At 38.4% G+C, this 16,763-nt stretch overlaps 1 protein-coding gene and 2 long non-coding RNA genes across 4 annotated transcripts; 1 reads left to right on the forward strand and 2 right to left on the reverse strand.

The window, feature by feature from the left end:
• Positions 1–9,208: 9,208 nt before the first annotated feature.
• On the reverse strand, positions 9,209–12,212 carry LOC125473738. Of its 2 annotated transcripts, none has more exons than XR_007255536.1 (6): positions 11,645–12,212; positions 10,605–10,943; positions 10,446–10,514; positions 10,227–10,322; positions 9,629–10,083; positions 9,209–9,539 (listed from the first exon to the last, which is right to left on the reverse strand). It is a non-coding gene; the product is annotated as an uncharacterized LOC125473738 (long non-coding RNA). The 2 variants fall into 2 exon arrangements; XR_007255535.1 differs by having other exon boundaries at positions 9,209–9,534; positions 11,645–12,211.
• A 734-nt stretch (positions 12,213–12,946) lies between these two features.
• LOC103966026 lies at positions 12,947–15,003 on the reverse strand. The gene is made up of 2 exons (XR_007255534.1): positions 13,993–15,003; positions 12,947–13,913 (listed from the first exon to the last, which is right to left on the reverse strand). It is a non-coding gene; the product is annotated as an uncharacterized LOC103966026 (long non-coding RNA).
• A 339-nt stretch (positions 15,004–15,342) lies between these two features.
• LOC125473733 ((+)-neomenthol dehydrogenase-like) lies at positions 15,343–16,719 on the forward strand. Its single transcript, XM_048576955.1, has 6 exons — positions 15,343–15,362; positions 15,466–15,541; positions 15,634–15,711; positions 15,863–15,931; positions 16,035–16,214; positions 16,396–16,719. Exons 1-6 carry the CDS (start codon positions 15,343–15,345, stop codon positions 16,717–16,719), a joined length of 747 nt encoding a protein of 248 aa, XP_048432912.1.
• Positions 16,720–16,763: the final 44 nt, after the last annotated feature.

The raw sequence follows: 16,763 nt of genomic DNA on the forward strand, positions 1-16,763 counted from the left end.
TAATGCATAAACAATAAGGATATGGTGCATGGCATAAAACGAATAACCCTTTTTAACTATTTCTGGGAATATAAATGTATATAGGTATATACGGAAAACCAAAAGCCCACTCATTGGTATGTGGAAGGGTCGTAGCCCCCTGCCTCGCGTGAGCACGCTCGTCCTCGGGATACGTGTCACCTATATGCGAAAATACTATAAAAACGTTAATTTTAAAGCACATAACCTTCCGTTCAAAATAACTTCTCATACATTGCTCAAAATGGACAATTGAATATACCAACGTGCTCTACACAACATCAGGATCACAACCATATTTTTAGAAAAATTTTCCACCGCCGCACGCGCCGGCCACACGCAGGCACGTGCCTGGCACGCTGAAGGCGTCAACTGACGCCGTTAGGAATATTCCGTCAGTTTTGACAGATTCCGTTAACGGCGTCAGGAATATTCCGTCAGAATTCTGACGGAATATTCCGTCACCTTCTCCGGCGAGACTCCGGCGCCGTCGCCGGAAAACCTGCAAATCGTGTTTTCTCGCTCGTTTCTCAACCGTTTTTCATGATTTTTATACCAAAATGAAGCCCTAAACTAATAGAACAAGTCCAAACAAGTTTTAAAGGCTAAAACCTACGAAAACTCACCTGTCCACAAACCTCCAAAACCGGTCAAACTCGAACCAGGTGATTCCTACGTCTAAACACTTCCAACGAAGCACTCCGAGGCTCCTTGGGACCTCACTAAGACACCTATGAGCTTCAAAAGTCCAAAAACATGCTAGAATAAGTTTGCATGAATAGTACACAAATCTGCCATTGTCGAATCAACGTAAAAATGACGGATTTCTTACCTGAAAATGGTATGATCGTGCTCCCCTCGACCTCACGAGCTCGTATATGGCTTTAGTTCTCTCGATCTGTGGGTGTAGAGTGTGGGTGTGTGTGTGTCCGTACGTATATGGTGAAAAGGAAGGGGAAAGGAAACTCGGGAGAGAGAGAGAGAGACAGGGAAAGGGACAGGGAAAGGTGGAGTGTGTGGCTGCGTGTGTGTGATTCCCAAACATGCCAACAAGGCACACAAACAACCAATAACGTAAACGAACTAGCTAGGGGGCAAAGTGGTCATTTCACACGTACGTTTCGATAGTTTCGGGACGGGATATCATAAGAACATTTCGGAAATGGATAAAAGAATGAATATGGACTAGGAAAGGCTTGATCTCATTCAAGGGTACGTAGGCAATATAACGGGAGTTAGATGCAGCCTTAAAAATAATTGAGATTAATCTTTTGTTGAAAATTTGTCTGAGAGAACGAATTGGGTGATGAATTTTAAAAAAAAAAATTAACCTTATGTTTTTGGTAAACAAATTGGCTTATAGATTTTGTGAGTAACTAAGAATTAAATAAAAGAATTGTGATAAAAGGTCGAAAATAAACAAGAATTTAATTTGGGCTTATCATAGTAATTATCTTCCGAAATAAATTTTTCGGGTCGGGAGGTTACAAAATGGTATTAGAAAATGAACAAGAGTTTAATTTGGGCTTATCATAGTAATTATCTTTTGAAATAAATTTTTCGGGTTGGGGCAGTAGAACTAAGGTCCCATTATGCTTTGATGCAGCGTTTGACGTAACGACTACTTTAGTAGCCAAAGTAAGGGTTTTGGATCCTACGGAGGTGCCTTTTGAAGATGGTGATGACATAGATTAGTACGGATTTGGTTTAACTATCGTGAACAGGTATACAAGTGAACATGTCATGTCGATGCTTGACGATAATGAGGTACAACCAAATGGAGGTCTACGTGTCCAAAGCCTGAAGCAAAAGAGAAGTACATTTGCGAAAGACACCAATGAATATGCCGACAATTATGATGGTACATGAAAAGGCTAAGCTATGGTGTCAACAGAAACACGGAATGGCAGCTGTAGTTTAAAAAGGGTTAACCCTTTTATCGACAAGCAAGATATCTTGAGAAGGCTTCAATTGAAATGGATGCATCTTCGAAGAGGCGTCTCATTGTGAAGTGTAAGGATGCCCGCTATCATTGGCAGATTTCTGCATACGGAAAGGTAGTGGGGGAGTTTAGGATTGCGAAAGACAAAGTCTACCACCAGTGTGATTTGGTTTTATTCAAGGAGTGTCATCTGCAAGTCAAATGCGGCTTATTGTCACAAGATGAGGGACAAGTTCAATGATTCGACACTGTGTACATCGCTAAAGATGTTGTACGGGATATTAAAACCATTATCGGCTATAGGACAACATCATGGGCTGCGGTTCACATGAGGACTCATATGCCAATCTTCTCGTGTATTGTGTCTTCATTTGAGAGGCTAAATCTGGGTAATAAGACAACCATTCTATCTGACGAAGACCACCACGTTCGGTACTTCTTCTTTGCAATTGGTGCGTCAATTAGGGGTTTCTTGTCATGGATGCGTCCAGTTATTGTTGTTGATGCATCTCACTTAAAATCAAAGTACAAAGGTGTCATTTTAGTCACAACATCGTTTGGCCACAATCGCAACATTTATTGTTTGGCTGCAACCGCAACATTTACCATTTGGTTTTCGGCATAGGCGAAATAGAAAACGATGATTGCTGGGAGTGGTTTTTCAAGCAACTGCATGAAGTGACCAGGGATGTACTGAATATGGTTATAATTTTGGACCGGGACACAAAATTGCAAACGTCATGTATAAGGTTTTTAAAAAAGCTCAACATGGTTTATGAATGTATCACTTGAATGGTAATATCAAGGGTAAGTTTCAGCTAAGAAAGAACGACAAGTTTTTCTTTCACTACCACAAGGTCGCGAAATCGTATTCCCATGCTGAGTTCGACATACAGTTCATGAAGGAGAGAGACTTGGTAAAAAAGTACCTAACTAACGTGGGAGTGGAGAAGTGGTCGTGGGCTCGAATGATTGGGAAGAGGTATAACATAATAACCTCTAACATTGCATAGAGCATTAATGCAATGTTGCGATTTTCGAGGGGATGCCCGTACTGTACTTGATCGATTTCATTAAGGCGGTGTTGCAAAAATGGTTTTGTGATAGGCGGGATATAGCGGGATGATTGTTATGCATTTAGCAACCTATATTTTAAGCTACTAATTACATGTTTTAAACTTGCAAATGCACAAGATCAAACACATAGTATAGAAAGCAAGTACGAGATTATTCCCACGAGGATTGCACTAATATGTATCTAGGTTACGACTCCTAACAATTTAAATTTATTCTTCTACAAAAGCTATCAAATATGCACATAAAGGTTTAACAAAATTAATAGTTTAGATGTCTTAAATTTAAAAGTATAAAAACACAATATAAAGAACGTAGGCAAATAAAAGTAATTGGCAATAAGGGTTTTGAAAACGATGTTTGAACGGTTATGACTTTGGTTTTCATCTCTGATCTTTTTCGTTTAAGCAATTGATACACACGATGATACAAGACAATTTAGATGTGTAACATTTGTCAACGTAAAGGCATGGTATCTACTCTTTAAGTTATTGATTTCCCTAAACAAAGAATTAGGCATGGGTGTCTACTATAACTCTTTTCATTCTCGAAGTATTTAGCATGATATCTATTAAGTTGCACTTCGGGAAAGCATAAAACAATGGAAATCGACAAAAATACGAATCCTAGAACATGATATCTATTCCAGTTATTCGTGATAATTAATTCCAAGAACCGTAACTAGGGGTGGAAAAAAATCCCGAAAATTCCGAACCGAACCGAAAAAATCCCGATCCCAAACCAAAAATTTCTCAAACCGAAATTCCCGAAATTTTCGAGATGCTATCCCAAACCAATCCCAAAATTTCGGTATGGGATTCGGGATTGGCTTCTCGATATTTCGGGAATCCCATACCAAACCGAAAATATATAATATTAATTATTATTTTATATATATATATATACATATATATATTTATACATATATATATATATTATTCTTTTATAATTGATGCTAGTAGTTTCTAATTCATACTCGGCAACCTGGAATGCCCTACACCTTGCATATTTTTCATATTCTGTTTGATATTCATGTGAATTTTATTATTGCTGCTACTAGGGCTGATGATTTCAGAATGCTTGATTCTTTTGTCTCTCAACAGATTGCAAAAAAGGTTTAATTAATTTGAATTTTGACTATGATAAAAATAGTCAAGCATGCCAGTGTTCAATTAAATGGTAGTGTGAATGAAATGAAATTCCTAGTTCAATGAATGTGTTCTTGAATTATTATATTTGAAGAACAATTCATAATTTCAATATTTCAATTGGGATTCCCGATTTGTCCCAAAATCCCGAAAATATTTCGGGAGTTCCGAAATTTGGGATTCCCAAAATTTTGGTTTGGATTTGGGTCTCAATTCCGTCCCGCAAATTTTCGGTTTGGGATTCGGGATACTAGTTTCGGTATGGTATCCCATACCGAACCACCCCTAACCGTAACTACTACTCTTATTACTCGGCATAGGTACAAGACTTGATCATCCAAATTTACCTATATAACGAACTCAATTACAAAGTCATTTCTATGTTGATCAATCATAAAACAACTCAATAAGATTAGAATTAAAATAAGAATTAACCATTAAAACATCAACAAATTGTTTTGTAACAAAGTGTATCAAAAATACTCAAGGAAACAAGATTAGGACTTCAGCCAAATCCCAATTCCCAACTATGAATTTTAGTTGCTTATAATGAAAAAAGGCAGCAAAAACATCAACAATAAATAAAAAGAAGAAGACTGAACTCTCTGATGATGGGATGGTGCGACTGCCACTTCTCCTTCTTTGTTTTCGTTACTACTGCTTTTTTCGTTACTGCTGCTTCCTCCTGCTTTTTCTGATTTTTTTTTTCTTTTCCCGCTGCCTCCTCTCATCTCCCCTTTAATTTGCAACCGCCAAAAGGCCAATAGCCTTCCTTTCATTTCCAGCTTAACGGACTTCAAAATTTAAAGTCCTATTTTATTAAAAGGAAAACTAACGACAAGTTCAAAAAAACTTTTCTTTTAATAAAAAGTTTTTTTTAAAAGTATAGTGAGTAGTACCAGGGAAATATATAAATGTGATTTTTCGTTAAAAATGAATAGTACCAGAAGAGTTTTGTTAAACCTCTCTTTATTAAAACCTTCTTATTTATTTTCGTCCAGTCTTTATGGCTTCTTCTAGCAGAATAACATTCCTAATAAGTAAAAAATTTAACTCTCATTTAATCTGCCATGTTGATACACTTTTGTAGAAAACCTTGTATTTGCACGTGGCCCAACCTTCATGTACTAAAACTGCCATAACTCCCTTTGAAAAAATGATATTCATGAACCGTAAAATTCTACGGAAAATAGACATCGGTAGCTATTCAAGCATATATGGCACGTCTCCTGGTTCTTCCCAAATCAGTACAGTTTAATCCACGAACTCAACTGATCTGCAGAGACTGTGCTGACAACATGGAATTGCAAACCCCTTTTAGTCTCAATGCTTTCTTTTTAGCTCATTTTCCACTCTTTGCTTGTTACAACCTACAAAACATAAGTAGAATGTAAAAATCTATATAAAAGAGTAAAACAAAGGTGTAAACAAGAGGAATTAATTGTATATGATAGTGAATTTACGAGCATAACAATGACCACAATCACGTTGTGCCTGGGCTCAGTGAAAAAAAAAATTAAGAAAAAGGTTAGAGGATGCAAGGGATGTGCATGTCCATAAAATAAGCGACAATGAGTTTTATGTTTTCCACGTGGATGATGAAGCTGTGGTTGGTATATATAACAAGACTTGCACCTATCGGAAATTCAATTTGGAGCAATTGACCTGCAAACACGCCATTATAGCATGCTTATTTGCAAACTGCAGCTTTTATGAGTTAGCTTCAACCTACTATACTTGTCGAGTTTGGAAGGATGCTTATTTAGATTTGATATACCCGCAGGGAATGCAAACTGCAGCTTTTATGAGTTAGCTTCAACCTACTATACTTTCCAGCAAGGAATGCAACACATGCAGCCGAAGACTCGTTAGTCCAACCTCTGACAGGTAAGGTACTGTCCCGAAGACCCAAGAACAGGCGTATCCCATCACAAGAAGAAGATGTAGTACATCGGAAATGCAAGCATTGCCGGAAGTTTGGTCGTAACGAGCGAACTTGTAAAGGACTTATTGCTATCCCCGAGACCACATGATTGTCCCCATGTCATGGTAATTTTGGATTCATAACAAATTACGCATCAACAATCTTTTTGATGTCATGGTAATTTTGGATTCATGTTAAAATTACATATCAACAGTCTTTGATTACATGAAAATTTCAATCGTCACTGTAACCTTATATATGTGTCATCGTCTTACAAATGGCACAAGCAGCTCCCTGCTCAATCTCCTCTGTTCATATTATGTGCATTAGGTGTGCATGTCCTATGCATGAGGTGTGCATATACAGTGCAAATCTTCTTGTGCATGGGGTATGCGTATGTTGTGTATATAAGACCGATGATGACCGATACCAAACTTCATTAAATGATTTCAACCGCTTTATTGTCGTACAATCACGCGAGAATCTGAGTCGAGAAGTGGAATGCCGTTTTTGGTATGGGGTTAATGATTATGGCAACAAATAGGTCAGTGTGAAAAGGCTATTTATACAAGTGGAGCATGATGTGGATGAAAACCCATTGGGTAAAATAGGGGTTGTTTGAAGGTGTTTATGTGGTGAGATATGATGCATGTGACAAATACAGGAACATATACAAGGTTACATTGAATTAAGTACCCAAACAAAATCTTAATTAAAACCTATTACTTTTGTAGTATATTATTAATAAACATTTATGAGTTGACATAAGAAGAAAACACATCTTACACAATTTAAATGCAATGCACATCTTAAGTAGATTAAGACAAGACATAAAGGTGAGATCATGTACAACACGTCTACACCACTTCTTCCTTGTCTTATCAATAAGGTTATGAACCCAACCAATCCATTTACCAACAAACCATGGAAGCAAAAAATTGCTAACCAATTAGCACTTTTTAGTTTGGGATTTACACTAATATGAGGTTGGTGCCTTTTCTATTATGGGGTAAGTCTCATCCTTTTTTACGCCAAGTCTTGAAGAGAATCCAAAGGCCAACATGACATAGCTGTTTATCACAAATTGCTTTAAAAAAAAAATGGAAAAGTATCTCACTCCTTTGCTTTTTGCCGCCATATATCCATCTTTTGAGTAGGGTACCAGAACAATATTTTGGCGCCATTTTTTTGGCCATTTTGCTAGGCAATAAGCAGCGCATTTCACATTACTCACTCTACACATGCACACACACCAACACACATTGCAAACTTCATCACATAAACAGCCTCCACGCCTGCAATAGTTTAATTATGTCCGCTTATGCAACACTGACTGGTGAATCCGACCTAGAGAACGAATCACTAGCACCTTCGATTTCAATGCAGAAAACCTCGTGGCAAAGGGAAATGCCGCATTTTTCAAGAGTCAGATCACCGACATTGAAAAGGAAAAAGAGTTATGTCGGGCAAGAATTGAGCGATTGAGCCAAATCAAGCACGGCCATACACTTTGAGTTCGGCAGAACTGCATCAAGGTGAGGTTCCTGAAACACAAATTGAAACACTATTGTATGAGGACAGTGTTAGGCGGTTCAAGGTCTCCGACGAGCTGGAGATGAAGCAGAAAAAGGCCTACACAGCAGGTGTTGAGTTGTTCCAGGCATACGCAATCTTCATAACGGCAACATGGCCAAAACAGATTGGCTTGATATTGACAAGCGCAGCCTCCTTCGTAGGCGTTTGTTTTAGGTGTGGCATTCACCAGCCATCTTTGTAGCCGGGAAAAGTTGGATGTTCTTGTGCTTTAACGATACATAGTTCCATTGCCTTTTTTGGTAGATTGTAAAGGTCATTTTTTTTGTAGTCTTCCAATGTTGAAACTTACATAGACCTTCTGAACTTGTTACACCACTGTTCTTCTTGTTAATTGGGACATTGGCACATCAAGATAATACTTTTGTTCACTTTGATGTAACAGTGATTATCAACTCTTCGTAATGACATAGGATTAATGACTACTTCTATTTCTCTCTTGTTCACCATTTAGGATAAAAGCCAATGCATGCTTTCAGTTATGCTTAAAAGAACATAACAAATTATCAAAATTTAGTTGCTCAAATTTAAAAGCCAAGAGACTTAGAAATTTCTAGAGAAACTGCCTGATGTCCATAACATGTGAATGTGCATGGCCTGCCTGATGTCCATAACATGTGCATGATGTGCATACCATGTCCATGACGTGCATAGCATGGGTATGATGTGCATACCATGTGCATGGCATGTACATATGCTAATTACAAATTGTAATTTTCCAAATTATTCCTAAGTGGGAAATTCGAAATGGGGCAAAAATTTGGGCGCCATTTTTGAATTTTGGGAAACGTACGAAATATACCCCATTTTTGAAAAAAGTAGTCCTTTGATTTTGTGTCTATAAAAGAAAACACAATACACCCAATTTCCTCATCCCTCAAACAAAGAAATCCATACCACAATCAAGCAATGAAATCTTCATGTTCCTGTTCCCACTCTTGCTCCTCTCCTACCTCTCCCCGGAAATCTTTTTCTTCCCGTTCCCACTCTTGCTCACCTCCCACCTCCTCCCGAACCGAATACATAGTTTCGTTTGAGCCAAATGAGCTTGAAACAATTGTAGGAAGGATTATTAAGCATCAGGAGGATCATGTGAAGAACCTTGCATTGTTTGAAGCGGTAATTGAAAATGGCTCATTGAACTGTGAAGACGTTAGTGGCAAAAGAGATTGAGAAGTTCATGACATCCTCAACATACATTGACGCTATGGGTGAGCAATATAACCAAGGTTATCGTTTGGGACTTTGTGAGGGGTTTGAGGTATTTTGCCGTTATGCAATGAAAATGGATGTCAACAGGAAGTGGGTGACCATTGACTACTGCAAGGCACTTGCCGTTGGGGCCATTCACTAGGGAAAATTTGAACTTTTTTGTGTGTCCTTCAAATTTTCTTATATTCGACATTTTGCGTGTGGTATTTCATAAGGAGTACCTTAATATGAGAATTAGATCAATGTTATCTGCGTAATTTAAGATTACCAATAGCAACACAAACCCCTTAATTGATAAGTAATAAAATTAAGATTGTATACTGAATATCGAAAACAAGCAATGGAAAAGTGTACTAAAATTATGATTACATACTAAGTACTAAAATTACGATTACACCTAAACTGCAAATTGTACAAAACTTAAAAGGAGCCGAATTGTTTGGTTATAACAAGAAAAACTGCTCAAATAAATGTCCACATAACCTTTCACAAAAATGCACGACCTCTTATGAACTCGATGGCAAGCTTGAGTCTGAAAACCCCCATGTTCCGAGGAGCAATGTCATGAATGGCCAAGCCAGTGGATAGGTAGTTGGCAAATTTTAATCAAAAAACTCTGTAGTCTGCCCTACCACAACACGACAAGTCCAGGTTACAACGCACTAGATATTTAGGACATTTAGAATGAAGTTAAAGATAAGTCAGAAAACAACGTACTTGTTGTCCTGTTGGCCGCACTTGATTACATGCTCAATATCAAACAGTTTATCTATCGTTTTCGGGGTTAGGTTCAAAACGGGTCGCGCCTTGTTGAATTCTGTCACCTTTAGAAGTGTGGGAATTACAAAACACATATGCACAAGTTGTTTCTTCATTTTTTTCCCACTCTGACCTCGAGAAATGTGAATCATAAACCATGATGGTGCAACGTTAGAGATGGACATGAGCTAACAACCAGTAGTCACCATTCATGTGACATGAGATGAATACTTCGTCGACTTCCTCCCATTCACACATGTTTGGCATCATGTCTGCAATGCCTAAAACGACATTGATCAACTATCTCAAAGGCCTAAAAACCAAAGCTTCTTTTGCCTTTGCCTTCCCATTGCCTTTAACATTGGTTTTGCCATTCTCAAAATCCGTAACTTCCTTTTTCATTTTTTCGGGCACTGATGCATTGCAACAAAAGTAAAGATTTTCTCACGTAAAACAAAAAAGCAAGACATGTATGACTATTTGTAAATGAGAATGAATTCATATTAAGAACATAAGTAAACGAAATATAGAGTAAAAATAAGAACATAACACCTACCCAGAAAAAACAGTCAATCGTTGTCCACCAATCCCCGAAAAGTTTAGGATGCTCCATCGATCACTTCCTCAGAAGGTAAAGGCCGACGTTGATGTGCTGAATCGAAGTTAAAATGCATTGTAAAAGGCAAAATTAAACACTTGAACTCACTTATAATATGGTAAACAGAAAGTAGTTACACATGAAGAAAAAAAATACTTATGTTGCTCTGTAGAGTACCCTTGAAATGGATGAGTGTGGTAAAAAAACCGACCCACAGTAACCAATGTGTACATGTCGACTCCATCGCTGATACCCAAAAAACCCACAGGTTGTTAGGGATATATGGACAGTTTTTGAATATTCAATGGTTTGAATGACCACTGAAAGTGAACATACCTCGGCGAATGTGCCCAACTCGTCACGATGTCGATGAACACTTCCACATCGGGCTTGGGGATGATTCGTATGGGATCTGGGACAACTCCGACACCCTTGGCTCGACTATCGCCAACTTTACTTCTTTTGTAGGATTGGAAATGGGTGAAATGGTGCACAAGCTGCATTTCTTTATGCTTTTGCCGCATTTTCTTATCGAGAAGCGGCTCGAAATCAGATGGACCCGCAAGCTCATTCACGTCGACGCCTTCCTCATTTTGGCCATTATGCTCATTGACCTCTGTGTCATTGCTTCCTCCAAGATAGACAATTTGGTCTTCTCCCAATTCACCATCCAATCTAAACTCCAATATATCCAAGAGTGATTAGACGACATCGTTTGCATTGAAGGCCGAAATCGTGCTCAGTAAGACGACATCAAAAGTCGAAAAATTCGCATTGGGGGCTATCAATTCGATTCTGTCATGTAACGTCCCGCCCCGAAATAGTTATTTCGGAAAATAATTTCAATGTTAGGCCCAATTTAAACTCTTGATAATTTACTATCAAAAGTTAAGATTCTCTAGTTTAAATTCCTTAATTCCACAAATGGTCTAAACCAAAATTCTCTTATCAAAACATACAATTATTCAATTATTTTACCAATTTATTTCCATTTTCTTCTCTTAGATAAAGATTCCAACTAAATATTAATTCTCGATTATTTAAGGCTACATCTAAACTCTGTTAGACTGCCTACGTACCCTTGAGCGGGATCAAGTCTTTCATAGTTCACATTTCCAAAATTCAAACCAATTCCGAATCTATTCAATTAATCCAACATATACCACAATCGTGTTAATATTTAAACCACAATAGTTAGATCTCAAAAGCATAATTGGAATAATGAAATTCACATAAAAACACAATGTCGATTCCCTGGCTGTGCACCGCCGCAGTTGGCGGTCGGCCACCCCGACTCACCGGAAAATTCAACTATTTCTAAAAATTCTCAAAAATTATAGAAATGAAGATCTCAAAGAGTAGAGCAAACTTAATACCTATGGCCAAGTCCAATTTGGTTGGGAAAGGCTCCAATTTGCCTCGAAACCCACTGGAACCCTAGATATGAGTGGGTTTTGATTCTTCGTTTTCAGTGCTCAGCCGCGCCCATGGTGGTTTAGGCTTTGTCCTGGCCTCAAGGGAAGTTGTTTGATGGTGGTGGTGGTCGACATTTCTTTCATGATCGTCGGATTTCGCAATGGCACCCTTGGAACCCACGGGTTCCGTTCTACAAGAATTCAAGCTCAAACCTAATAAGATTTGGTTGGAAATGGAAAAGGGAAGGGCTAGATCATGATTGGGAGTGGTGGATCGGCCCAATTTGTCGGAAAACGATGAATTTCGCCGGAGAAACCCACCAACTACAACCGGGTCGCTGGTCGCACTGATCAAGGGTTGATTTCGTGCATCTTGCCTCTCTCTCTTCCCCTCATTTCTTCTATTTTTGATTAGTCACCTCATTTTCCTCTCTCTTCTTCATTGGGCACTCAACCTTCCCTTTTCCCAACTGGGCTTTTTTTTTTTCCTGGTTGGCTTCCCGCTGCTCTTTCTCCCCGTGGCATATTTCCACCCAAAACAGAATCTGGAGCCTTCCAGATTTCATGGCAAAATGACTATGTTGCCCCTACTTTCGTTCATTTCTATTTCATTCGTTATAACTCCGTTTCACTAACGGTTTTCACCCACACGCTCATAGGGTCATCCTCTATCTAACTATGTGCAGACATCTGATAAAATATACAAGGATAAAATATGTTCTTGTATAATTACGTTAAGTCAATCAGGGCATTTTTGTTTTTTTATTTCACTTCACAATATATTTTACAGCGTAACTTATAATAATTTACGAGAACAAACTTTAAAAGTTCTCCATTCAATTTTTCATAACCATAAATCAATTTATTTTCGATTTTTCTCCACATAATTATATATTTAAAATTTCAGGGTATTACATGTATTTTCCTGGAGGCAACTTTTGTTCGCCGGTAGAGGTGTCAGGTTGAGGGGATGGTGCAGTAAGATCTTCATAACGCATGTTATAGCCTTGTGGAAGGGTAGGGAATTTTTCCAATTTGGTATCCTCAGGGTCATTTTCTGTGTCTTTTGCTAATCCTACAGACCTATTAGGGCTCGGGGGTTTCTCAAATGATTGGTCCGTTGTGTCGCCTTGGAGATGTTTAACCTCGATAGCCAAGGCCATGTAGGCACACCACTCAACCTCTAATTCCTTTGAAATTGAATTGACTTGAAATCCTCATCAACCAACCAAAATGGAAGCAAATTAACAATGACCAGCATCATGCATCAGAAGTCTATTAAAATTCCACATTATATAGACAATTCTGTTATTACAACCCCAGAACATCCAAACAAGCCAAGAGGTTCTGGGAGGTAGTAGCAAACTTAATACAACGGTAACAAACTCGACTACGACTCAATGTCCTCAGAACCCATGAATCTTGATCTAATCCTTCTTGACAATCTTGGCCTAAACGAGAAACTGCAGTACGGTCTTGCGCTAATCACCTTGGAGCTGAATATGCAAAGCCATCAAATGTATATTGTATATTGCACAATATGCAAAGCCATCAAATGTATGCAAACCGATAACTAATTTAATTCTCGGTATTTAACATTTCTAATCATTCGAGTGGATATCCAAATCATTATCACAATATATTAAGTACACTATCAGGTTCAAAAACATGGATATATAACTCTCAGATAAATAGAAAACTACTAATCTTACCCAAACTTTCTGTACAAATTTTTCTCACTATGATTATCTAATGTAGCATAGAGAGAAGTAATTCAGTTACCATCATTAAAAATTTACTTGAAGAAATCAACCCAGAAAGAAAGGAAAAAACCAAAAAAAAAAAACTTCAAAGGATGTAATGCAATCTATGCATACAGCTCACCAAAAAAGCAACTCAGAACTTTCACTAAAACAGGAAAAAGCAAAAAAGCATAAAGTTTAATGGAATCGCTGCAATCTATCAATCCAAAGAACCCAAGTAGCAAATTGAAAGAAAAGGGTTGTATGCTACAGCTGGAGAGAGAGAGAGAGAGAGAGAGAGAGAGAGAGAGAGAGAGAGAGAGAGAGAGAGAGACTGTTCTTGTGCTCGATGAGGAGGGTCCGAGTCTGAAACTTGACACTGATGGTGGCCATGGAGTCCAAGCTAAACTCGTTTCGATAATATCTGGCCAGAATCTGAAACTTGCCCACCGCAGAGTCACCTATCAGTACCACCTTGAACACATAGTCTACCTCATGGTTTCAATTGAATCAGAAAATATTGTGAAAAATAAGAAGAGAGATTGGAATTGGATTCAGAGATCAAACCTGGAGATGCAAAGATCGAACCTGGAGATGCAGAGCTTTGAGTTCCACTCCGTGGGCAAGAGAAAAGAGAGGCTATGGGAGAGGATGAGGACTAAGGTTGGAGAGACCTGTGAGAAACAAGGCAATGGCAGAGAAGATGGAAAGAAGATGATAGAATTTTAGGGTTTGTTTTGTGATTAAGGTGGTGTAAATATTGAAAAAGAAGAGGGGCATTTTTGTCTTAAAATTTCATAATTTTGTGTTCCAGGAGGTAGAGGTGGAACGAAAATTCAGCCAAATTTCATCCTATGGAACAGCGTGTTCCACTGTTTTTCGCGCACCAAACGTAAGACAGAACGCTTCATCCCACTGCATTCCGTCCCGTCCCACGTACCAAACGGTACCTCAAGTCTCGCACCAACACGTGAGCATATTACTAGTACCAGCTAGAACAGATATTCATTTAAGAATCAATCAAGTATATGCATCTATCATTATTTTGTTTGATTTTGAAAATAAAGAAAAGGGGTAATATAATTGAGTAGTAATTTGTACGTTTGGCCGGTTGGTTAAGGAGGTACCGTCCTCTAGTCAAATGTGATAAAGATCCAGATGGCTTACTTAGCTTGCTTACATATACATGTTATATATTTGTATTTATATTAATCATATGAATTGACTTATCTGTATATTAATCATATGAATTGACTAATCCGAGGTCTCCTATGTACAAAACTTTGTATTCACGTACTGTCACATAATATTTAACGTTGTATCAGCATTATATTTCATATACTGATGTCATATTAACAATATCTACCAACGAGATTTGGCACGAGGCTTTGTGTTCGCTTGCAGCTTAAGGATCTTCACCACCATTTCCGCAGAGTACCTCTCGGCTATTTCTTTCAGCACTAAAGCTATGCATGTCGCTATTCACATGACGGATGGGCGTCCACCAACCCAATTCCAATTCCCAGCTTCTCAGTTACATGCACTTCAACACGTCCCCCCCTGAGCTGTCTAGTATGCAGAACCACTCACCCCACCAAACCGCGGCGCCCCCCCACCCACCCGCTCCATCAATTGCCACAAGAATAAAAAAACAACTCAAGACGACTCCACAAAGTCTCCTACTTCCTCACAATCTTCGCCACATAATCCCACATACATCCACCATTCTGAAACCGCATACATTTGTCCTCATTTCGCACCCACGTGAATCCCGTGAGTTTGGCTTTCAGAAACGGATGATTGGAAACCGGGTTGTAACGATCAACTTTAACCGTTTGATCGATGGGACTGGGATCGTGGAAACTAACCCCTGCATTATAGTCCCCTCATTGTAGCCACTCGGCAGAAACAAGAACAATGGCAGAGGCAACAAAGAGGTAGTAGTGTTTTAGTTCTTATGTATCTTTTGATCAAATAAAAAAAACCCTTTCTTATTTTTCGCATTTTTTTTTTTTTTTTGGGTTTCTGTATTTTGGTCAGGTATGCTGTTGTGACAGGGGCTAACAAAGGGGTTGGATTTGGCACAGTTAAGCAGTTGGCTTCAAATGGGATCATGGTGGTGTTAACTGCTAGAGATGAGAAGAGGGGCCTTGAAGCTCTTGAAAATTGAAAGAGTTTGGCGTCTCCGACCGGGTGGTTTTTCATCAGCTGGATGTAACAAATTCTGCTAGCATTGCTTCCCTTGCAGATTTTGTGAAAACCCAATTCGGAAAACTCGATATCTTGGTAATCCTTGAAATTTTGAGTTGGGTTTTACTCCGCAGATCATATTGCAATATAATGTCTGTTTTATACTGATGATGCTTGTTATAATCTATTTTTTCAAGTTAGAATAAACATAACAAAGATGAAAAGTTGGAGCTTTTCTACTGTGTAGGTAAACAATGCAGGAATTAATGGTAGCATAGTAAACCCTGAAAGTTTTAGATCAGCTGTAATTGGTAAGGTGAGGTTATGTATAGTGTGTTTATATATCATCATCATAGAGTGAAGGTAATTTTAGACTTATATGCGATTGTAATTGATGAGAGTAATGATTTTGGATGCAGATGCCTGATGAAATCAATTGGAATGAAATATCGATGACACCAAACTATGAGTTAGCAGAAGAATGCCTGAAAACAAACTACTATGGTCCCAAAAGTGTGACTGAGGCGCTTTTACCCCTCCTCAAGCTATCTGATTCGCCAAGAATCATTAATGTTTCTTCCGGTGCTGCTAAGCTAATGGTATGATCAACTTCAAAAATATGCTTCTTCAAATGTACAAACAATATTGTTTTCTTTGCTTAGTTAAGTATAATGGAGCTCTGGGGTTACATTAGAACAATAATCAATTTTCTGGAAATGCTGGAGTTTTAAAATTTTTTATGAACTATATTAGTGAAATGTTTTTTTATTTTGGTTAAAGGATTACTTCATAGAAAACAGAAAGGCACAAGGCCAAACAACAAGCAGAGAGCATCCCTGCAAGATTAGATATACAAAGACAAGGATAATTAGGACACCAATAGACGCCACCACTCCAGAAGTGTCGTCCTACCTATTAGTGCAAAGAACACCCCACCCTTACAAAGGAGTACATGGAATACTGTCTTTGTTCAAAATGCCCATTAACGAAGATGGTGGTCTTACAACCCAGTTGAAGCCGCACATCTTTGGAGAAATATACCTTGCAACAAAATCCATCGCCATATTTGCTGGTCGTGGAGTCCACGACCAGGAGCATGATTGAAAACTCCTCCCAACCTCCAAAACACGGCTAAGGATTGGGAGTAG

Source organism: the organism of the source record quoted next, unplaced genomic scaffold, assembly GCF_019419815.1.
Source record: "Pyrus x bretschneideri cultivar Hongxiangsu unplaced genomic scaffold, Pyrus_bretschneideri_v1 Contig94, whole genome shotgun sequence".
NCBI lineage: Eukaryota > Viridiplantae > Streptophyta > Magnoliopsida > Rosales > Rosaceae > Pyrus > Pyrus x bretschneideri.